Source organism: Astatotilapia calliptera, chromosome 13 (assembly GCF_900246225.1).
Source record: "Astatotilapia calliptera chromosome 13, fAstCal1.2, whole genome shotgun sequence".
Taxonomy (NCBI): domain Eukaryota; kingdom Metazoa; phylum Chordata; class Actinopteri; order Cichliformes; family Cichlidae; genus Astatotilapia; species Astatotilapia calliptera.
Window position 1 is genome coordinate 20,714,893 of NC_039314.1, and position 25,054 is coordinate 20,739,946.

Sequence of the window (25,054 nt, forward strand, 5' to 3'; positions counted from 1 at the left end):
CTCGTGATTTAAACACTAGTGATTTCTATGTAATGTCACTGATGTTTACAGGACTCTTTCAATCAGATAAAATTCTTGACGGGGAGTTTACAAGACCAATGAACAAATTAAACAACCCCAAAAAGATGTCAGAAGATGTTTTGCCCTCTGCTGCACGGACAGTATGTGTAGCTGTGTAGTTATGTGTGTTATGCGCCCACCTGTCCTTCATGCGCTGGTGCATGCGACCGTGCTGGACACACTGTTCTTCCATATCCGAGCAGCGAGCTCTCAGATTCTTCACCGTTTCCTCCAAGTGTTGTTTCTCCAATGCCAGCTGTTCCAGCTCACTTCTGCATACACACACACATACACAGCTGCTATATTCACACTACCAACGTACGAAGCATTATACAACCAACAAACTGAATTCATCATCCACTTTTTTTTCTTTAATATATGACTTTTTAGTAAAGTATATCTGCGTAGTCCCAGAGAATGAAACAGCAGAGATAGCAGCAGAGTCTTTGTCAGTGTGTGCGCACATCTTACGAGAACGTATGTGTCATCAAATAAATGGCAGCGAGGTAGCTCAGCGGTTAGCATTGTTGCCTCACAACAGAGCTCACGCACCTGAGTACTTTTCTCTGGTGTCCAAAAACAGGCTAGGTTCATGATGCCTATGTTGATCCAGGAAATAGAAGTCTCAAAAGGCAAAACAACAAATAAATAGTGACTTCATTTACTCTTCGGCTAATTTGGCAAACATGCCTGTTTTAAGATCACCATTTTCCACTCTGCCTACCTAACATCAACAGTAGAGGTAACAGCAGGAAATGCAGGGATAAAAATAGAGGTAACGGGCTGCATGTCCAGACGTAGTGAGTGTCACTTTCACAACATTACATTGGCCAATCTGCAGCAGCACACTCGATAAAAGGTGCAGAGTCAGCAGGACTACCAAAAACAGATGATCATTTTTCTTTTCCATCTTCCTGCAACTGTCTCACTGTAACCTCACTTCGCCCGAGTGAGGCAGTCCAGCAGGACTTTAACCGCTACGTTGGGCTTAGACTCCAGGAACTCAAACAGCCCGAGGCACCAAACACACCACCACGCTGCTGCTAAACTAAATAACGCACACATCCAGAAGATGTACACAATGAGCCTTCAGGCCAGTGTGTCAGCATGACTCTGTACCTACAAAAACTCTATACGTGTACCTGGTACTCACGTCCTTCCAAACAAACAAAATACACAGTGTACTTTGGTGTGTGTGTTGTGTGCATGTGTCCTGTGGTTGGTGAGGCCAGTGCGGTCTGGCAGGGCCAGATTGGAGGCTGTCATGTGACTAATGTGCAGCACAGCTCCAACAGCTGACAGGACACTGAGCCCAGGGTCACTGTCATACACACACACCCAGAAGACAATCACACACAGACACACACGCATTCAGCCCAGATGGAGAGCTGGGCAGGCCTGCTGTGACTACTGTAGCATCAGGTTAACAAGAAAACAGGTCAGACTGGAAAGCAGTATGTAGTATGTTGACGTGCTCTGTTCAAACAGCCTGGATAGATGATGCTTTGTGAAATGATGACATGGATGTCCAGCAGATAGAGGGAATAAACAACAGAGTGGCAGAGCAAACAACTGTTTCATGTAGAGAGAAAAAAGCCACTGAGCTAGGAAGCAAACGGCAAATTTAAAAAAAATCGAGGCATAACTGAGCGAATAAATGTTCAAACACAGAGGAAACACTCACCTGCTTTTTTCAGCCAGCTCTTCCAGTTTGGTCCCCAGGTTGCAGCACTCCTCCTTCAGCCTCCCAATGAGGGAATTCTGGGAACTCAGGAGACCATCCAACTCTCCAACTGTAATCAATGATGGGAAAGCTGGCAGTCACTTTAGGTTTAACCACCACAGGTGACGTTCCTCCAGAACAGGTGAAAGTCCTCACCTACCTACCTTTCTCTTGAAAAATTAAATGTTATTTATTTTGGATGCAAACATAGTTTAATGCCATCAGTGATTCTGTAGCTGACTGGCTTTAATGATGATATCAACACGTGCCAGCTAAACACAGAGAAGAATTAGACACCTTTTTCTGAATGATAAATTACACATCGGTTATAGAGATACAGATGTGTATTCAGGTCCTTTCAAAATAAATCTCCAATCTGACCAAAACAAAACTGAGCCTAACTAGACCATTTCCAATCTAATACTTAAACACAACTGAATAAGTTGCTCTGACAGTGTAGCAGCTGTTGTTTACCTAACAGCGGTTACACTCCCTTTAATTAACTGCTGCTATATGTAAAAAGGACAATCTCAGTAACAAGGACATGATGGTTACATTTTTAAGCTGTGGAGCCAAATCAAAAAAATTGACAGCATAATAAATGTTTTATGCGTATGCAGGTTTTAAACACAAGGAACAGCGAGGGGCTTAATTTGAAGATTGTATCTGTCAGTTTCACCTCTGAGAACATAAAATACTAAAGGTCAAAAAAAAGATTTGGGCGACTAGTTTTCACAGGTGAGGACGATATCTTAATGTCGTAATCATTAAGCTATCATCCAAGTATGTTTTTACTATAATGCCACAGCTCATAAAACTGAGCATGAGGAGAACATGAGGAGAGTAAAGCATCCATCCTTCAGTGGAATAAATTCAAGTACACCTGCATGCCCGCCTCAATATTATTGATATAATTAACAGACAGAGATCTGATTCCCAATCTGGAGAAATTATTGAAAGACATTTACAGAACCCTATAAAAGGCCTCCATATTTTGGAAAACCCTGAGATGCCCCTTTTATTCTAATTAGCAGTTTTGCATGCTCATGTCATTAAAAGTACAAAGGAAAACATAAAGAAGATTAAAATTATAATTAAATAAGTAAAAAAAATGTGGGTCAGGGCCAGGGCTGTTCGATATAACGATATATATCGGATGACGATATAAAAACGTCTATCGTTTCATTTTATGCTATCGTTTGTTTCGTGGTGTCGCAAAATAAACTGTTTACAGCAATATTTTTTCATCCTTTTGATGGTCACTGTAGTGGCTATATTAATTAATGGCTATATCTTCTTTCTCTACGGACGGACAAGCGCCTGTTTTATGCGTTGTCATTAGCAACAACGACGGTAACACAATCCCGTGTCCGCTTGTTTATGTTTCACGTAAACCTTTCACAATAAAGCTCAAGATCCTGTTGAGACTTTTCAAAATAAACTGAGTCACGTGAAAGAGCAGGTTATTTACGGATGAGAATTAAAAAAGAGCCGCCAGGTGCTAAAAAATAAACCTTAGACTCCCTTAGACTCAAACGTTGGAACAGGCTTTTCCCCGCAGCACGCCGCGTAATAAATACTCACAAAGAAAACGGCGGCCTTTACAACTTATGTCTAAAAATGTATAGTTTCATGCATCGGTTAAAACACTCGACTTCAGGTACATGACGCGCAGCTGGAAACACTTCCCGCAAGTTGAGCTGCCCGAGATTCACAGAATTAATGTTACATTTTTGTGATTTATATCGTTATCGGACGATAGAATTCTTATATCGGGATATGAGATTTTGTTCATATCGCACAGCCCTAGTCAGGGCCAATAATATCAACAAAAAAAGATTCGAAGTGAGCTGTACTAAAGGACTCTGCACTAGAGGATGGTCACTGTGACTTGTAAACTGGAGTCATCATGTGAGATCTCATCATGTTTTAGAAAGAAAAATCAATGTTTAAATGGTGTGTCTATATGTGCTACTTGGTTCCTGTGCAGAATAAAAATTACACCGCGACTGACTAAATAAAATACAATAAACGAAACATATGTTGTTATGAAAAGTTAGTTAAAAGACATTTCCCAACTTCTGTGGGCACATAAAAAACCCCAAGTGGCCTCACGTCAGAGGATAACGTCTACCTTATGGACAGCACAGAACAATGAAACTAAAGTCACATATAGGTACATATGTCTCTTTGAATCTGCAAAAAATGCTTTAGTCAACAATCCTATTAAAATAAAAACTGTTCAATCGACACAAATAAATGTACAGGAAAAAAAAGCAGCCATGCACAGAAGAGAGAATTTAAATATAAAGTGAGAAGGGTAAAACAAGGTGGAGAAAAAGAGTGGATAGTTGTTTGAAAGCGCTTTCTTTCTCCTTTCCACCCTTCCTGCCACCTCCTCATCCGCTCATGGGGGCCTCTTTCTGAACAATCCAACACTGGGCTTTCATCGTTCCTTTGAAATGGTCCACGTTCAGCTCTCCAGCATATGTCTGCTCTTTTAAAATAACAATGGCTGCCGGTTGGATTGAGGGAATGATCCACCTGCTCCGGCATTCTGTTACAGTCGACCAAAAACCAAAAAACACCAAGGACTCGCAGTCTTTGAAAAGTAACTCAGACTTTTTTCCTTTTCATACAGCAAATATTGTGGAGAAAATAAAGATCTCTGCAGACAGAAACTGGACTCTCCCCTTTAGACATCTTCGCTCTCTCCGAGCTACAGATTAGCTATTAAAACGGAAAGTTATACAAGTCTTGATTGGGAGAAATTTAAAGGGTAATGCTTAGGATGATGAGCACCTCATCCATTGACCGTGACTCCAAAGGAACCTCTAACCTATTTTATTCCACTGTCCACAGCCGCCTTCTTCAAATCACTACCACAGACAATGTAAGTCGAGCAGAAATTGGATGCTACTGAGCATTAAACTATTAAACTAAACTACACAAACTCACAGCCGTGCACACACACATACACTCTACAAAGTTTGGTCAGTGCTGGAAAAGTTGTATGAAGAATGCTAATTAGCTGAACAGGCTTTGAATGCGTCTGGCCATGCGTAGGCCAAAAAGAACCCTGGGACACAGAAACACAGCAGAACTGGCACTGGAAACAAACAGAGGAAAAATGAGGGAGGGAGGGATGGAGGGAAGAAGCGTGGCAGGGAGGGAGGGACAGAGAGAAACAAATATCTGATATCATCTAGAGGCTGCTCTGTACACATTTACTCAAAAAAGAAACATGAAAAAAAAATTCAGAAAAAAGAAAAAAAGGTGGGAGGGAGCGGAGAAGAAGTGAGAGAGGGGGGGAACGGATGGATGGAAGGACAAACGGATGGACAGAGAGGCGGGATTTGGAGAGCAAGAAAGCTAATTATCCAGCTCGTCTGTTGAGTTGCACGGGGAGAGGAAGTGATGCGAGCTACTAAAGGACGTCCACCCCTCTATCCCCTCCCCATCCACAGTTTCCTGCTGTGCTCTGATGTCAGCTCTCTTTAGACAACATGTGTGCTGTCGACACGCGCCAGCAAAAAAACTCTTTGTTTACCCCCCCACCTACACCGCCGCCACCCCTCCCTCTCTCTATACCCTCCATCTTTGTTCTGCGTACCAGCAGGCTCCCGGGTTGTTGAAGGGAACCACAGGTAAATAAAAAGATAGGGGAAGGGAGGGAGGGGAGGGAGAGTGGCTGAGGGCGGGTGGTGGGTTATGGGGGGGGGGGAATATCCAGATGGTGCAACAGATGTGCTAGCAGCAGCAGCTCTGCTGTGCAGACAGACAGGGAGCTCTGAGCTGGGTCTCCCTGCTCTGCTCCCATCACCTTCCCTCTGCTCTGCCCCTCTTCTCTCTATTCTCCTCTTAAGGCTTCTGTTTGGCTCTTTCTGCTCTCTTCTGCACTTCTGAGGTCACTTCAGCCATGTTTTGTACAGTTCAGATGAATTGCTCTCCTCTCTGTGCCGTCATGGCGGGGACGAGGGGGCACAGAAAGAAGAAAGACACCCTTCAACTGGATGATGCAAGTTCAAGACCTTGTTTGAACAAAGATCCGCCATGCTGAATCGCCCTTGAGGAGGAGAGTGAAAATCATCCAGCTCAATGGATGTGAATGTGTAGCTGACCCTGGTCATCTCTGCCGTTTTGCCTCTTGTTGTTCTGGATATTTGACTCTAATTGCTCTGTCCCATTCAGTCCTGCTGCGTTCTGTAGTCTTGTTTGTCTCGACCGTACACCGACCTCTCCTCTGTGTTAGAACTGACGTGCCTGTGTACTGCGGGGTACTGCAGTAAACCTAGCTGCGACGCAAATCGGAGAACAGACGGCTGCGTAGCCATGTACAGTTTTAACAAGTGTGTGCAGGCCTTCGCTGAAAACTTTTTAAACGATGAACCTGCTCTATCAGCATCCACAAACTCGGATTTCTTTATTCACATGTTGTACATATAACATTTAAAGATTCATTAGATCCTGACACTGTCTTTTCTTTTCGGTCTCCCTACTCTGAAGCATAAAACAGAATAAGAAACATTACAAGATTCCTTCTGCTAATATTTTTTTTAAATGTTTTAAAAATTATAAATACAAATTGCATTAAAAAAAACTGTTGTAAAACAGTTTGTTGTAAGCTTTATAATGTTCAACGGTTTTTACGTTACAATATAAATTGCTTTAAGAAGCTTTATCATGCTTTGCTCGTCCAAGTTTTCCAGAAAGCATTTAATAATAATAATAATAATGATAATAATGGATACTTTATTGATCCCCATGGGGAAATTACTTGTTTTTCTCTGCATTTGACCCATTCACTCAGTGAAGCAGTGGGCAGCCCACTAAGCAGGCGCCCGGGGAGCAGTGTGTAGGGACGGTACCTTGCTCAGGGGTACCTCAGGGTAGCCGTTAAGTGGATTCGAACCGCCGACCTTCCGATCATGGGGCGACCACTTTACCTACTGAGCTATCCCTGCCCCATACTGAGCTATCCCTGCCCCATTTAAACTGCGGCATCGAGCTGTGGTGCAGTCTGTAAGTATTACGACAGCATGACTCTGAACGACAGGTTCTGTGGTGACTAAAATGCCGATGGGGAAGAAAGGAGGGGCTTTTTCTTTTGAAGAACTGACCTGTCCTGATGTGAGCCAAAATGGCTGACTAAGTCAGAGAGGTGAAAAGAGGACATTGTGACCTACGCCACAAGTCAAAAGCACGAAGACAAACCCGTTGTCACTGCTGTGGATTGAAGCACTGACCTCTCTGCAGGTGTTCGGCTTCTGCTTGCTGCAGCATCACAGTTAGCTCTCGCTCCCTTTCCCGAGCTGAAAGAGTCACCGAGGCCATTTCCTCTTCGTGAGCCCGATCTGCACCCTCTCTGTCCTGTCTGAGGAGAAAAAACAAGAAGTTAAAGAAAAAGAAGAAGAATCAGTGAAAGAAAATGTGTTTTCACTATTTCTACACACTTTCTAGTTTCTGGCACATCATATAAAAGTGCACTGCAAAAAATACACGCACAGCGGCCCATTGGTAGAACCCTAAAGACTAGATGACAGTGTTCTGATTCCTCCATAGCTGCTGTGTACACATGCACAGCATCGCATGTGAAAAGGAAAATAATGTGAAAAGTCTCCACAGCCACTCGCTGACATTCTGTGGCATCTTACTCATCACACTCTGCGGGTGATGGTGCATGAAAAAGGTTTCACTCTGAAGCATTTCAAGCACAATCTTTGTTTTTAGGTAGGAATTTGTGTTTTGTGGCTAAAAACTGCAGAAATAATGGGTCTAATGTTTTACTCCTGCAACATAATGCAGACGACAATTTGTACACTTAGATCAAGTTCAAGTCTGTGCATTAACAGACATGTCAATCAGTGCATTTAAGTGGCTTCTGGTTACTAAGGAGATTAGTTTGTTGACACACCGAGAAACAAATTTCTTGCGCGCAATCTGCTCTGGAAGGAGTACGTTAAATAACTGCACTCAAACTGAGACGTGGAAACTAGGCGTTAAGTTAAATGTCAGATCATCTTCATTACTGTTGATGTTTCAGACTTCCCACGCGTCCAGTAACAAATGCACAAAGGCTTACGATGTAATCGGGGTCATTTATCAAGTGAATCCCAGCAACCTGACAAGAATCCACCAGGTCGTATCTGCAGCCGTTTCTATAAAAAGAAAACGCTATGCGTCTGTGTGTGTGTGTGAATGATGTCAGACAGGCTTTTTGCTAAAACCAAGGTGAGAGAGGGAGCAGGAGGAGAGCACATACTATACAACATGAGAAAGAAAGGAAGGGCAGAAAGGACGATGACAGAAAAGACTTGGAGGGGGTCGAAGGGTAAATGTGTCAGGCCACTGTCAGCTTAGAGACCCCTGAGTGATACAGCAGCTGTCTCATTCACACAACACTCGAATAAACTGCCATCCCGCGCATTTTGATACAAGGTAAATCACTGTGATATATGCTACACTAATGCTGAGGACACACAACAGTGAGTCAGCTGATCTGTCATCTCTGTAAGTACGTGAAGGAGTCAAATAACTTTAAACTGCATTCAGATTTGTGTCAGTATCAGAATAGAATAGAACAGGTACGATTCAAGCTGAGGTGCTTCTGGCTTTGAACAGCGGCACATTTTGTTCCTGTCTGAACCAAACTTTCTATCTCAACTAAGTCCAAACGTACCCAAACAACAGAGAGACAGACAAAGAAGGAAAGAAAAGAAAAACTACAAAGAGCGGAAAAAAACGAACAAATAAACAGAACTCTTCCTGAAGTCCAAAGGCGCTAATGAAGAGAGAATTCTCCAGTTTAAGTGAAAACTTTTCTCCCCTACAGCGCTTGGCCTGCATCTCTAAAGTGACCGCGTCTGTCTGTTCCTTCGTGTGTGTGTGTGTTCTCCTGCTGTCCTGCTGTCTGGGGTGTGAAAGCGGGTGGCGGGTGTGCAGGGGACACAAGGAGACTGTGTGTGTCTGTACGCGTATGAGTGTGTGTGTGAGTGAATGAACCCCCGCTGGGCTTGAACAGCAGCCTGAGCCACCAAAGCGCACACCAGGGCTCAGCGGGAGATGGCGGGCAGGCGTTGCCAGCCATTTGGTCCTGCAAGAGGTTCCAGGGGGCCGTGTGTATTTGTGTATTTCTATGAGTGTGCGTTTGTGTGCGATTGGGATGGGGGGTGGTGGTGGAGGGGGCTCACACCAGACCTGTTTACCCACCAATTAGCATCAGACAGATCGCCAGAAAGTTCCAGCAGTCAGCAATAGAGTGGTGGTGAGGAAGAGGAGGGTGATAAAAACTGAGGAGAGGAAATCAAAAGACAGAGAGCTTCACATTTGGCATCTGCTTGGTCGTGCTGATTTACAGAACCAAACCTCAGAAGTACGACCTAGTTAAGGACAGAGAATTGAACAAACGGACTGGAAACTTTCGTTCCTGGGTGAAGAAACCCCAAAGAAGTGCGCTGAGTTTAGGTTTCGGTTCGATAAGTTGGGTGCGAGCACTTGTATCTCTGTGACAAGAGCCTGAATGCCTCACCAAAGATCAAACTGGAGCTGCCAGATCAAACTTTTGCGGTTGTTTCTCCCCTGCGCCATTTTGTACCTCTAATCCAGTGCAACATGTTTACTTGCAAAATGCTGTCACAAAATGGCTGCTGTTGAGCACTATCAAATTAAAGCATAAAAAAGAGAAAGCGAAGGCGAGGTATCAGCGAAAAGCCAAGCCCTGGAGCAAGCATAAGGAGTGACGGGTAGAGCAGAGGCTGAATATGTGGGGCTGGAGCTGTAGAATTCTCCTTGGGCATTAATCTGCCTTCCAGTTAATTGGTGAATGGGCTCTGGGATGCTGCCTGTGGCAGGAACTCTTGTTTGGGCCTAGGAGGCAATAGACTGACTGTTCAGTTAGCAGATAGCTGGGCCTGTTTGTATATGCCTGGCCTGATGCACAGTAGGACAGCTTGATAAGTATGGCGAGAGCTGCATGGGCCAGGGGCCTAAGGTAGGCTGGAATGGCTCTGGGGCTGCGTCCAGGTACAGTGGCTGCTGGGTAAGTGGGAGGTGGCAGAGGCGGTGGCTGGCTGACTAGCTGGCTGGAGTGGTGAGGAAGAAGAGGGAGCCCAGTCCACACTGCCTGCTTAAGTGGGCACTATTCAAGCTGTTGCCCATTAGATGTGGGGTGCCAGGGCCTGACCAAGCGCGGAGTTTGCAGCACCCCATGGTGCAGCCGGCATCCCACGCCAGAACCACCAAATGCCGTGGTTTATCACAGAACGAGCACAAATTGGAGTCAGACGGTGGACTTGGAGGAATTGGAGACATTCGCCAACGCCAGACACAACTGACCGCTGTTCTGACTAAAGTAAAAACAGAATCAACTCTCCACTATATAACTCACATACATATACATGCATATTTAAAGCATAAAAATACGAACACACACACACACACACACGGAGATAATGGGGAAAACAATCATTTAGTTTATATTTTGCTGTAATTTCAAATCCTTAAAAAGCAGTCACAAGATTGATGAAGGAAAAACTGGAGCAACTTATTCAACGCACTGCGACGTAAAGAAAGTGTAAAATATTGACGTGTATCGTATATTAATTATCTACATAAAAACAAGCGATAAGCTAAAAAGAACAATTCCTCAAATGAATGAATATTCAGATTTATGCTCTGCAATAGTTATGTGGTGCAAAATAACAGGTGTGAAATTAACATACAGGTGAACAGACTGCGAACTGAGCCTATAGCAAAAAACATGTGAAGACGCAGGCTTTGTTTGCAACAAAAAGGACTGAATGTTGCAGGTACTGATGATCTCTGCAAAGAGTTGAAGAATCAAGACAAAGACAAATAATAGCATTTCTACTGCGCAGGTAAAATACCTACGAGAGCCCAGAACCAGAAGATGCTATCAATTATGGAATTAGCGGTTCAATGTAACATTTTAATTGAAGAATTACAGATTTACGTAATTCACATGTAACTAGGATGTCATTATAGAATAAACAATAAAACACACTGATTTCTGAATTGGATTTTTAAGCACCTATAACATTAATTAAAGGAAAATGTTGGCACACCCTGCCACTGATTCATCGAGTCTCTTTAACTCTTCTGGGTCCCTCCAATTATCATCTCTTTATGATGCAATCTCTCACAGGTCCTCAAAAGGCTTAACTGAGGTGGTCCTAACACCTTTTTTTCTAATTTACAGCCTGTACAGTGACCCTTGGATAGGGAGCACTGCCATCTTTGAAGAGACCTCCCTCACCAGAATAGAAATGTTACATTTAGGAGATAGTTTCTTTCATTTTAAGGCCACAAATGAAGTCAAATCACCCTAGCAAAACACAGCATACCAGATCTAGGTCAGGTTTTTCCCTTTATTTTGCCTCTTATATGAACATAGCTATAAAAAACCCACAGTTAATTTCCACCCCATTTATCGAGTCAGTAAGATTTTACTGAAATAAACTCATAGTATACTATAAAATGACAACTGTTAATTATTTGCTCTCCAACTGCTCAAAACGGTGACACTCGTGATGATTCACTCTGGTGGAGGAATTCCAGTAGATACACGGTTATTTATGATAGACTGCATCAATCAGACTATATTAATATTCAACAGTTTGATACGCAAGACTACAAAGATGATTTCTGCTTATGTGCGAGTGTGATGTTTATGTGTGCGACAGAGAGACGGTGAGCGAGCGGCCTCGTGTAGGCCCGTCTAACTGGTAACTGCCAACAATCGATGAGCGCGATACAGAGAAAATAATGTGACATATTGAACATTTGCAGCGCTGCGTATCGGTGATGTCGCACACAATAAACATCTGAATTGTTCCGTGTGGCAGACCACGCAGAGTGTCACACGATTTCCTGTCACACGCACCTCAATGTGTTTTAGCACATTTTTATTAAACCTCTGGGTGATGCAAGTCAATCACTCTGCTCCCACATTTTTCCTTGCGGCACCCCTCCCTTCATCTTGCTGTCCGACTCCGTGAAGCAAGCACATCCAACACAGAGGCGGCCTGATGCAGCCTCACTGCTTCTTTACTCTGCACCCAGCCTTATTTATTTATATATATATATATATATACACATACATGTACATACATGTACATACACATACACGTACATACACATACACGTACATACACATACATACACATACATGTACATACACATACATACACATACACGTACATACACATACATGTGCATACACGTACATACACATACATGTACATACACGTACATACACATACATGTACATACACATACATACACATACATGTACATACACATACACGTACATACACATACATGTACATACACATACATGTACATACACATACATATATATAGATATCCGTCCATCTATCTGTCCAGAGCATTCTCATCTCTGCTCCGATCCTTTTTTTTCTCCCGTTCCCATCTCTCCCTCCTCCTTCCTCTTTTCCCTCCCACCCTTTTTTTCCTGTAACTAAACTGGCTGTGTCTCTCTCCATCTGCTGGTTCTTCCTTCAGCGGCCCTGCACCTGTTCACACCTCCTCTCCTGTTGGCCACCTCTTCTCTCTTCTCCCCTCTCTCTCTCTCCCCCCCCCTTTATCTCTCTCTTTTTCTCTTTCTCTCTCCCTCACTCCCTCTCTCTCCGCTCGGTGCGATGCTGCCAGGCCCATTCCTGGCTCAGTTAGCCTCTCTGTCATTCAATCCATCTGTCGGCAAGTCAACTTTGTTTACAGCGGGCGGCCCAAGCCTCTTTTCTTCTTCAAGGAACACTAAAGCCCCCCCGCCGACACCAAGGTCAGTGGTTAGCAAATCGTGCCCGAAAAGCAGAAAGCTGCAACTGTTAAAAGTAGTGCAAAAAAAAATAAATAAAAAATTTATATACCCCCTCGCCTCCCAAACCGTAACACACATATGCAAAAGTATGCACAAAAAAAAGTGTGCAATTTCGCTCATCTGAAAAGCTGTTTAATCTCCCATGCATATGAATAAATGTATGCATATACACACAGACGGCTACAAATAGACACGACCCTGCAGAAACAAACATTTGCTGTTACAGCACACATTCCCTCAGAGAAAAAAACCCAGCTCTAGATTGAAGCAATTAGTGGCTGATTGGCCTCTGTCATCATCTATCTGCTCACAAAACAGAGCGAGAGAAGTTTAAAAATCTTAATTGGCACAGATGACTGATGGTCTTAACACAAGAAAAGCGGCCTGGCAGCGCAGGCATCTGTGATTTTTAAAAATAAACACACAGCATACGTACAATATGCTCTCATATTGACCCAATCCAGAAACCAAAGACCTAACGTCAGTGTCAAATCTGTGCCCCGCAGAAATAGTTGTGGGTAGCATATGTGGCAGTGCTCGAGGTCAAATCTATTTTAGCAGAAAAGGTAAACGACTGCTTAAAATTAATTATTTCAACCAGGCTACCTCTCATTAGGCATCTTTTAAAGTGTATGTCTAATACCTGTTGTGTGAATTTTATGGGACAAATATAATAAGAAAAGGTTCTGGTTAATTACCCAAATAAACAGAAAGAAATCTGTGATTACAACTGTCTTACTGTTAAATGCTTAACTTACATGCAATGCAACAAAAAAAAGAGAGAGAGAAAAGAGAGAGGAAAGAGTGAGAAAGGTACTTATACTATAAGTCCAAATCTTGTGTACTACAGCAAATTTATCTCAGCTGGCGTGAGCACCGTCTACCTGTGACGGAATTCACTTCTTACTGGAGACATGCATGATGTTATTTAAAACACCCACCAGCCTTCACAGTGGGCCGTGTGCTTGGAGGTAACAGGCTCAAAGGACTATGCACCACCTTTCTCTCCTTATGCACCCAAATCATCGTCAGTGAATTCAATCATCTCCTTACTTTCATACCTCGTGTCTCTGACAACGTCTCTCCTCTCCCCTGGGCTTTATAATCAGATGTGTCTTTACCAAGTAGCAACCACTAGAGTTGCCAGAAACTGCAGTTCCCCTGGTGGCCACTTGAGGCTGCCTAAGAAAGTCGAACAAATTCCCAGAGCCCCCTCTTCTTAAAATACTTTACAGTTATTTTTTTTTTTCCTTTTTGAATTATTCAGAACGACTTTACAAGTTTAAATTTTCATACATTTTGCATCTGGAGTGGTTGCATTGATTAACTGTCCCGGCACAGGGAGCTGTAGCCGGGCAGGATTTGCTAGGCTTCACCTCTGCTAACTGGTATCACTGATTGCTGCTGATGCAATCCTTAATGCAATTATCTGACAAATAATACAGCTTGCTGTGTACAGACTATCCAAGAAGTTGTGCTTTGGTGAGTGAAAATTATTAGTACCTTATCATTAGTCATTACGTACTTAGTACTAATTAGCAGATGTTTGTCGGTACATTGCACCTGTTCAGTTTATTAATACAGCTTGCAAAACAAGCTTCCAACTTGTCCAGATATGGTTTTATGGTAAAAAAAATAAAAAATAAAATAAAATAAAACTAATTAAATAAACAATGTGCTGCCAAAGACAGCAAATCTTGAGGCTTCAGAATACAGAAATCAGAAAACTATGCGTGATGTCACAGTCTATGGTCTCAACTAGATCACTTTGTTTGTCAGGATCAGGTCAAGGCGTCTTTAACCTGGCTCGCACGGCACTTTGTTTGGAACGAGCAGCACATCAACATACACTGCAGGGAAATTATATTAATTCACTTGAAATGTAGCTGCAAGTGCCAATGAAGAGGCCTAGCAGTTACAGAGTTGTCACCATGGAGAGTTGATTGGATCATGTTAAAAGTATGGCTGTAAGTACCAATAGCAAAAAGCTTTTTCACTCATTAAAATGGCCAAAGTGGTCAAATAATGAAATTTTTTATATTACCTCAGGAAGGGGAGAAATCGTCCTTCTTCATGTTTTTTCTGCTAGTTCTGCTGCTGGTGTCATGTATAGACACCAAAGTGGACAGCACTCCTTCATGAGCTTCTCCTATTAGTGCTTATAGCCACACTGATCACATTTCTTATTTTGTTTTGGGGTTTTATCAGCTTTGCCTGATTTGATCTCTCAGATCTAGCTTGCAGGAGTAGATCCTTCTGTCTTCTCCCAGTATATAATTATTATTACTTTCCTATGCCGTCTGAACTCTTTGACACTCTCCCCTTTCAGTATTTGTCCTGCTGTATCTTCCATCTCCACTTAGCTGCTACCTTGCTCCAATCTTATCTTTCATCCTTCTGTTCCTTACTGCTCTTTGTGATCAACTCCCAGTACAATCTGCTGAGGGCAGCACTGGCCCACTACCTATGTGGCACCGGTTGGCACTGCTGTGTCCACCCAGGGTAACAGAGAGAAGCTGATGGAACGAAGGCAAAAGAAGGGGAAAAAAACTGAACAAAAAGCAGCTATGCAGGAAAAAAAGAGGATGAAACGACAAAAGGATAGATCAATCAGGTAAAAGAGAATGAGAGAGGTAAAAGAGAAATGGGGGGGGGGGGGGGGGGCAGAGAGAGGTTCTGTCATGTTGGATGAAAGCTGGGCCTACTGGGTAGTGGGCACTGGGTAGCGCCACTGATCCTGCCACCCTCACAGCAGGGGTGTGCAAAGGCACAAAAGTTGAACAGATGACACGGTCACACGAAAACAACACACACTTTTAAACACAGATTTCAAAATCGACCTGCACTGGATCTTCAGCACAATCCTCTAAAACGTATAGAGCTACTGGTAAACCCTTCTCACCATACCTATTTAGAAAGATATGCAAAAGATGAGTACAGAATGAGGTGAAGGGTGGATGGTGGATGGATGGCAGGGGGCTGGTACTCCCTTTCGTTTTGTCCTCTAGCAGTAGTGTGTGTATGTAGGCCAGTGTCCCAGGGCACACTTGGCTGGGGTGGCAACAGTTGTAGCCGACAGATTTGCCTCCATCTTGCCTGAGGTCTCACAGTCAGCGATCTGTCTTTTCTATCCATTCTCAGCCTCGCCGGATGGATAGATTACAGTCCTGCTTAACAATCTTCATACTTACAGTAATGAGTGTGAATATTCTCTGGTAAATTTATAGCATCTACATTTTAACTGCGAAAGACATAAATAAGCTCCTGAGTTAAGAGTGAGAAGGACAGTATACCATGGCTGCACATTATCAGTTATCAGCCATAACATATAACATGTTTATATATAATACTTAGGTTGTGAATACTAGTGAGAAATGTGTGCACTGGCTGAGAACCTAACAAGAATGAGTTCTCTCTGTATTGCAATTCTGTAATGCTCAAACTACTGTGTTTCCCCACATAAACTATCCACACTTGCACCTAACTGGAAAACTGTTTTAAACCTACATGCATGATGAAAATAATAGTATTTAATCGTATAAAATCACTGCAGAATACAATCGCAGCACATGAAACACATGTTTAAGAGATCAGGGAGTACCTGGTAAGGCCAAAGCCATAAAGTCATATGTACTAATGCAGTAGTAATGCTGTTCTAAGAACCATCTTAGATCTATTACCTGATAGTCAGATGCCTCAAGTCTGGTAAATTTCCTTTAATATTATCCACACTCAGGTAGAATAAAGGGAAAAGACTCATAAGCAGAGCATAAGAACCACCAATATAGAAGGAAGATACATTTATTAAGATCACGGGTGAAAACGAAATATGTTAGTGACTTTATGCATGATTTCAAAAGGCATTCAGACACTGACCTACTTCACGAAGTCAATAAACATCAACATAACAGACATGTTCCTGCTCAAGGGGTCACATTTTTATACGTATAGTGCCAATTCCATTAAAACTGTACAAAAATGGTTTCAGTATAAATTTGCTAGTATTTTAATAACTGTTTCATGGCAAATTAACATAACCTTTGAACAGTTAACCAAAGAAATACAGCAGTGACAGGAAGATCAAAGGAGACAGTTAAAAAAGCTAAAACGAAGACACAAACAAGTAGGTCTCAACAGATTGAGCGAGAGAGGCAGGAAGAGTGCAAGAGAGAGAGGCGAGGAGGCACGATGGCAGAGAGGGCACTCCGACAGCGAGGAGAGAAGAACACGGCAAGGTCTCGTCACCGGGCCAACGGGCCCACCACTGTCAACATCATGGCACTCTGTGGTACACACACAAACACACACACGCACACACGGCTGGCCGACGGCCCTCCCAGCTGCCCTATCCGTAACTGTCTGATTAGTTGTGCTAAGCAGCCCCTCCCCTGCCAACCATGGTGCCATCTGCTACCCAACAACATGGCCGCCGACCAGACAAGCACACACACACACACAAACACACACACACAGAAACACACAGCGAGTCTCATACCTGGCACTGCACTGCTGCTGTCACACAGAGACACACACATCAAACTTCACAGACACAGGTGTAGCCCAAAGGTATCAACACATAACATTCACACACAGACGTGCACGCACGCTCGTCTAATTGCACGCTCGCAAACAAGTCAATACAGTTCACGAAACAAGAATACTCCAAGCATGTGCGCACACACAAGAATACATGCACACAGTTGCCTTAGAGGCAGAGTGCATTCATGTTCGTGGTGACAGTGGTTAGACACTCTTAATGCCAGGTAGAAAGAGTGATGCTGTGCTCAAGTGGTGTGTGTGTGTGTGTGTGTGTGTGTGTGTGTGTGTGTGTGTGTGTGTGTGTGTGTGCTCGCTGGCAGCGCTTGAAGGTTCATTATGGCCCCCGCCTCTCCTGAGCGACTGCAGCCCGCGTGGCGCCCCGGCCCTTTTATTCCGGGCCGTGATTGGACAAGGGCCTCCCGCCGAGTTGGTTTGCAGCAGTTTTGTCGCGCCCAGATTTCACTCGCTGCTCAAAGCGAGCCTCTGGCGGGACGCGGCATCTGCTGCCTCACCTTCCTCATTTACACTTCTCCGCCCTCGCACACACACACACACAGTTCTGTTCACCGCCTTTCCAGACCTTGCTATCACGATGTACAACAGAGGGGAGAAAAAAATAGAACGACGTAGAGGTACAGAGGGAACGCAGCAGCGTGACGTGTTTAATAGAGTTTGGGGAACTTCATGTATAAGAGTAACAGCGGTTGGTCCAGAGTTTTGTCTGCCTAACCCTCTCGCTCTGTGTCTCTTTGCACCCATCTTCTGATTTCAGGGTCACAGAAAGGAGACTGTGGCCTTAAAATACACAATGTATGCTTCTCTCCTTGCCTGGCCTATATGGTTGCTTTTGTATTTCCCACACTACCAATTTGGTGCATTCCATCATTTCACAAGTGCCTTAAATGTCTCACATTTTTGCATCTCTAATACATCATCTCTTATGCCCTAACCAGACCTGGTCTAGTACCAAATATATATAAGTTTTCTGCAGAAAGCAATGCAGTGATGGCATGCATAACATAGCTACAAGAAACACAAGAAAGACTTCAATAAACAACTACACAATCAGAAAATATTAATCAGCCCTTTCACTTTTCTTTCTATTTGTGAAAATATAAAGTGATGCCAAAAGGCAGGAAAGATGTTAGTTCATGCAGTACAAAGTCTACCAAATCTTTTCTATTTACTGCAACTATTTGTTGGTTAAAGCAAGAATACATGGCAGATCAACAATGGTGTCTTCACCTCGCTGTTGGATATGCTCTGAATACATCAGTGAATATGCACCTCTGTATAGCCCCCACTAATGGAAGTGTTTTTCCAAGGCCTCTTAATAAGATTATTTCCAAACCTAAGGCTTTGTGTAAAGTGCCAACAGAAGCTTCAGCCTCATGGCTTACATAGTTAGGTTCATAAATATCTGGACTAGAGATGGCACGATACCACTTTTTTTATGTCCGATACCGATATCATAAATTTGGATATCGGCCGATACCGATATGAATCTGATATAGTGTGTTTTTTAATCAATAAAACTGTTTTTGTAATATCTTGCTGCATTTTGTATAAGTTCATACTCAAGTTTAAAAACAAACTAACACTAAAGCTATTCTGTTATACTTGTATGCAAAAAAATACAGTGCACCCAAAATATTTCATAGTTCAGCAATACTGATCAATCTAATAAACGTAAACCTACTCCATCCTCCCTATTCTGGTATTTTAAAGAGTAAGCAACCTAACTAATAAGGTTGCAAACTCCCAGCAAAACTAGCTTACTAGGGTGTATTAGACTTAATAGTTACTATATACAGTAATGAACTTCTATGCATTTTACATCAGATTAAAACTTTGGGTGTAAGATGCAGATAATTGTTTATTAAAAGCTAGATATTTTAAATGAGAATAAGAAAGAAAAGTATGTCTTTGTGCCCCCTTTTCCCTGTTCATGCCCTATGGCCCCCCTGGCTAAACTTTGCTAGATCCGCCCCTGCACAGTTACCAGCCGTCAGCTGCGTAGAAAAGGATTCTGGTGTAGAAAGTAATATTAAATAAATTCTAACAACAGATTATCAAGCTGTTGTTCAGCCGCTGGTTTCCTCTTTCTGGCGCGAAGTGGGCGATAAACAAACAAGAGAGATGGACTCGCGACAGAAAAGCCGATCAGCTGATCATTAATCAGTTTCATGATTTAAGTAGCAGCAGGAGAGGGAGGGGGAGAGAAGAGGCAGTCGCTCCATATATCGGGTGTTAAGCATAAAGCTGGAATGCTTTACAAACATTCAGAGATGAACTTACACACTTGCTTTACTTCTCTCTGGGATAACTTCCTCGGAGATAAAATGCCGGTTTGGTAGCAAGGCTCCAAATGCTCAACCAGACAGCTGACAGGTCTTGCAATGTTATAGGAATTTGTTTTATTTATGTATTAATCACATTATTTTATTGTACAATGCCTTGGTGCCACTGGATTTAAACATATTCCACACTCATTCATTAAGACAAATGGTGGAGGAGTAGTAAGGAAGTTGGGGGAAGCAGACCACTCCACAAGAAGAGTCTTTTGTCTCTTCCAGAACTCTGGGAGGTAGCAAGGGAGTGTGAACCTTAATGTGTGAAACAGCTGTGCACTGCCTTTTGATATTTAACTGAGAGCCATGCTAGGCTCAGGGAGACTCTGCTGACTGTCTCCCCGTGGTCATGCAGGCTCTCCACCAACTTGGTTTTCTGTTCTTTGTGTGTTTGGATTAAAGAATGTTAGCTACCGCTCACTGCTCGTCTGCAGGCTTTATTTAATGGAAAACTTCCACAACACACGCCACAGCCGCTCTATCGTGTGACGCATACTGCTCCGACGTGCTACAGTTAAGAGCCGAGTTATGCCATGTCGCAAGTTTTGTGAGCTGCTTTTGTGATATTTAATGGATCGGATTAAATTTTTTATTTCTCTCCGATATCCAATCCAGTAATTTAGGTCAGTATCGGACCGATACCGATACGTAATATCGGATCGGTCCATCTCTAATCAGAACAGAGACAACCTTTTTCCTAATTTTGGTTCTGTACATTACCACAAATTTTTTTAAATGAAACAACTCAGATGCAGTTGACTTTCAGCTTTGATTCAGTGGGTTGAACACAAAGACCTTTACTGCAGCAGCTTTCAGTTGCTGTTTGTTTGTGGGCCTAAGTTTAGTCTTCAGCAAATGAAATGCATGCTCAGTTGGGTTAAGACCAGGGCCCTGTGCTTCGTACGTCGCTTACTACATCCAAGATCAAATGAAACATCCAAGACCAAATCATCGCGCTAACTCTGAGCTCGCTATTCCGGTTCCCCGAACACACCTGTTGTTGACGATTACTATAGCTGGATGAAGTAATGTGAGATCACTGGGTGGCCCAACAGGGGCTACGCATCGATAGTAGAAACATTGATCGGCAACCCTTTGATTGGTCGGCGAAAATGTCGAAGGAGCACGCTCGGTATTTTTCGGCAGCCAAGCAAGAACTCTTGAGTGAGGGATTTCAGGAGTTTCAGAGTTGAATTAAAACGCAAGGGAACACTGCAAAGGCTGCAAAAGCAAGGAGAGAGGGCTGGCAGAAAGTTGCTGACAAATCAAACTCGTAAGTAATTCAATAATAACAATAATAATGGAGTGGATTTATATAGCGCTTTTCAAGGCACCCAAAGCGCTTTACAATGCCACTATTCATTCACTCTCACATTCACACACTGGTGGAGGCAGCTACGGTTGTAGCCACAGCTGCCCTGGGGCAGACTGACAGAAGCCAGGCTGCCATATTGCGCCATCGGCCCCTCTGGCCAACACCAGTAGGCGGTAGGGTAGATTTATCATATCACACCATATTATCCAATATTATATTACATTATATTATATTATAATATGTTATATTATATCCCCTTTCACATTAGAGCCACAACAGGACCCACTAGAACATGGGAACAAGTAAAAGTGAAATATAAGAATATTCTACAGAATGGTAATATTTATCACTTATATTGCTTGTCGTCTCTTGGAAAGAGACCCTGGAATACTCTGTTTGTTTGTTCATAACAGCAACCAAGAAAAGGGCAGAGCAAAAAAAAAGACAGGTGGTGGTCCTGCACCCCCTCGTCAACAAGTTGGTTAAGTGAATAATACCCTCACGGGAAAATCGATATCTCTCTATGAGCACACTGTCGCGCTGAGCTAAAGGATCCTGTCTGTCCCGCAATATACGCTGGATTCTGAGGACTCTCCTTATCAATCTTGCACCTTCCGCAATGGGTGGCTCGCGTAAACGGACAGGACATGGCTGCGACAGACTTCCCAAATCCACCTTCGCTTTTATAGCCGTGGTCTCTCATCTTGATTACACGAAGTAATTTACAATTACTACTCTGAAATATGAATTACATCTGTAATAATCACATACATGTAATAGAATGTTAATAGTACATTTCCCTTTTTTAGGGAATGACCTGTATGTATCTGTGTGACATCAATAAAAGGATCAAGTGCTGCATTATCTTTAGTTACATTGATGTTATTTATTTATGGTGAAACAGTGGTGGAATATCGCTGTTGCTTTCGTATGAATGACGCGAACATACCTGCGTGGCCGCGATCTAATCCTGTTTACATAAAGTAAACCTGCTCCCCAGCAGGTTTACGCTTACGGCTCTGTTGCTATGACAGCAAGTCCCGGATGGGCTTCGGGGAACCGAACGATCCAGGATCACGCGAAATCGTCAACAATCTAATCCAGCTAACTCACTTAGCGCGGTACGAAGAACAGGCCCCAGGTGACTGACTTGGCCATTCAAGAATAATCCACTTACTTGCCTTAATAAACTCCTGGATTGCTTTGGCTGTATGTTTTGGGTCATCATCTATCTGTATTATGAAACGTCATCCAACCAATTTGACTGCATTTACCTGGATTTGAGCAGACAGTATGTCTCTGAACACCTCCGAATTCACTCAGCTGCTTCTGTGCTGTGTCACAGCATCAATAAACACTAGTGTCCCAGTGCCACTGGCAGCCATGCACACCAAACCCATTGCACTGCCTCCGCCATGTGTTACAGATGATGTGGTATGCTTTCGATCATGAGCTGTTCCACACCTTCTCCATAGTTTTTTCTTGTCATTATTCTGGTAGAGGTTGATCTGAAAACTGTGTTCAGTTATATTAGATGTTTTTCCAATCTAGCTTTTTTATTACGAAGACTTATGAGTGGCTTGCACCTTGCAGTGAATCCTCTGTATTTACTTTCATGCAGTCTTCTCTTTATGGTAGACTTTAATACGCCTACTTCCTGGAGAGTGTTGTTCACTTGGCTGGTTGTTCTTGGTTGTTCTCTTCACCATAGAAATGATTCTGCGATCATCCACCACTGTTGTCATCCATGGACGCCCAGGTCTTTTTGTTTTCACCAGTGCTTTCTTTCTTTCTCAGGATGTACTAAACCAGCGGTCCCCAACCTTTTTTGCGCCACGGGACAGGGACACCGAGTTAATGATAAAAACGATAACAAAATAACACTGAAAACCGATAAAAACCCTGAAAACCATACATTTCACATCTTCGCCTCAACTCTCGCGGCCCGGTACCAAACGACTCACGGACTGGTACCGGTCCAAGGCCCGTGGGTTGGGGACCGCTGTACCAAACTGTAGATTCTGCCACTCCTAATATTGTAGGAATTTCTCTGATGTGTTTTTTTTCCTGTTTTCCCAGTTTAAGAATGGCTTGTTCACCTGCATGGGAAGCTTCTTTGACCGCACGTTGTCTGTTCACAGCAAACTCTTCCACATGCAAGCACCACACTTGAAATCAACTCCAGGCTTTTTATCTGCTCAATTTAAAATGACATAATCAACGAATTGCCCACACGTGCCCATGAAACAACAGAGTCAATTGTCCTATTACTTTTGTTCTCTTTAAAACGAAGGTGGCACAGGTTAAGAGGCTGAAACTCCTAAACCCTCCATCCAATTTGAATGTGGACACCCTCAAATGAAAGCTTAGAGTCTACACATTATATCCATGTACATTATATAACTATAATTGTAATATGTTTTATCAAACAAATAAAACCAAACTAAACTGTGTCCCAATATATATGGACCTAACTGTACAAAACTTAGCTCTCAATTCCACCTGCATGCTTATCCCTTGACTTGTGGGATAAGCGTCATTTTATCATCATTTTGAAGAGGGATGTTTTAACCCAAACCAATATTTCTAGCTAATCCTAATCTAATACTTTTTAAGGGCCTAAACCTCACAAGCAAATGAAGGAGCAAGTTTAAGAGAATGGTAAAAATGGTAAATGGCCTGTATTTATATAGCGCTTTACTAGTCCCTAAAGACCCCAAAGCGCTTTACATATCCAGTCATCCACCCATTCACACAGACATTCACACACTGAAGAGAAGACAAGACATAGCGCCAAGCACAAAGGTCCTAATGGAAGGCAAACTGTGGCCTCCTGGGTCATAAACATTTGACTCTTTCAAATAGGACTGTTAGCATGCAATACTGCTGCAGTGGGTGCACTTAGCACAACTGCCAAAGAACAGATCAGGACACGCTGATCCAAACCCAAAAGACCTTCCCCATCTCACAGCCCGCTCTGCATTATCCAGTATCAACCTTTGGAAACTGTGACCCCAAATGCATAAAGATGAACATTTGCTGATAGGATTTTTAACCAGATATTCACAGATAATCATCACTGCAGATTTTCTCATAAGAGGTTTATTCAGCCTCCTCGGCAAATTTGCTGCCAGGACAATTTCAACTGAAGACTCGTTCTTCAGGTGTTTGTCACATACAGGCACAGATTATATGGACCAGCATGTTCAGATATTTCCTGGCTGAAGACTCCACACAGAAGTTTTAGGTGGAAAAACTGAGCGCAAGTAAACTTATTCACAGAAGCAGTTTGAAGCTCCAGGTCCATCTACATCTCTAAGCAAGCACCCTAATGAACATGGATGCTTGATTTCATGGGGATAACAAAACCGGTGGAAGATCTGGAGCCTCAGACATTCATCTCGGCTCAAACACAATGCAGGCCCACAGGTCTCAACTAACCATGGATACACTAACGCATGCAAACACACATCTCAGTCCTATCTGGCATGTGTTGAAAGAGAAGTTATGCTGGGCAGTTTTCACTATGGCCTTTGGGATGTGTGATCACAACACGGGGAGAGATGAGGCCGGATGGAGACATGGAAAGAAGAAAAGAAAGAAAGTGAAGAAAGGCGGGAGCAAACAAACAAAACAAACTTAGTAAAGCCCTCTGCTGGGTTGGGGCCGGGACTGGAGAGTGTGTGTGCGCATGTGAGGCGATGTGAACAGAGTGGCGGGGATTAGGACAGATCCTGGGCTGTCCAACTCACAGCTGGCTGATGATCCAATCCTGGAGCACAGCGCAGCGCACCAGCCGCCATGGGACCCCCGGATGCGTGCTTGCATCTGTGTGTGAGCGCGTGTGTTTGCGTCTTTGTGTACAGGCATGTGGGTTAGACTGATGTGAATATCGGCGTGCACGTTTGCAAAGATGCCGTTGTACAAACAAATATGTGTGTGAGTGTGTGTGTCCATATTATATGTATGTGTTTATCAGGAAGGAAGGTAGGGCTATCAGAAATCAAACAGAAGCTGTCTGCGCTTCATGTCCCCCCTGTTTGAAGGCGAGCTGTGATCATTTGCGCCACGAGAGGTGGACCGAATGAAAGAGAGGAGCGAGCAAGTTGCAAAGAGAAAAATCAAAGAGCTGCCTTCGAAGGCTGGCCATATAAATGCCTTCCAGCCTTGCTACCGTGAATCTCACCCTCTCCTCTTACTCTCCAACA

General features: G+C 43.2%; 1 protein-coding gene and 1 long non-coding RNA gene across 2 annotated transcripts in view; one reads left to right on the forward strand and one right to left on the reverse strand.

Moving 5' to 3' along the window:
• sdccag8 (SHH signaling and ciliogenesis regulator sdccag8) overlaps positions 1-25,054 on the reverse strand; it is a 51,957-nt gene that overhangs the window by 15,746 nt on the left and 11,157 nt on the right. The window contains exons 14-16 of the mRNA XM_026190099.1: positions 7,030-7,157; positions 1,745-1,853; positions 201-332 (exon numbers count right to left, since the gene is read on the reverse strand). Coding sequence (XP_026045884.1) covers positions 201-332; positions 1,745-1,853; positions 7,030-7,157 — 369 coding nt within the window. The remainder of the gene's footprint in view (positions 1-200; positions 333-1,744; positions 1,854-7,029; positions 7,158-25,054) is intronic.
• The window catches only part of LOC113034925 (uncharacterized), a 75,461-nt gene that overhangs the window by 12,818 nt on the left and 37,589 nt on the right, over positions 1-25,054 (forward strand). The gene's annotated exons all lie outside the window — the stretch shown is intronic.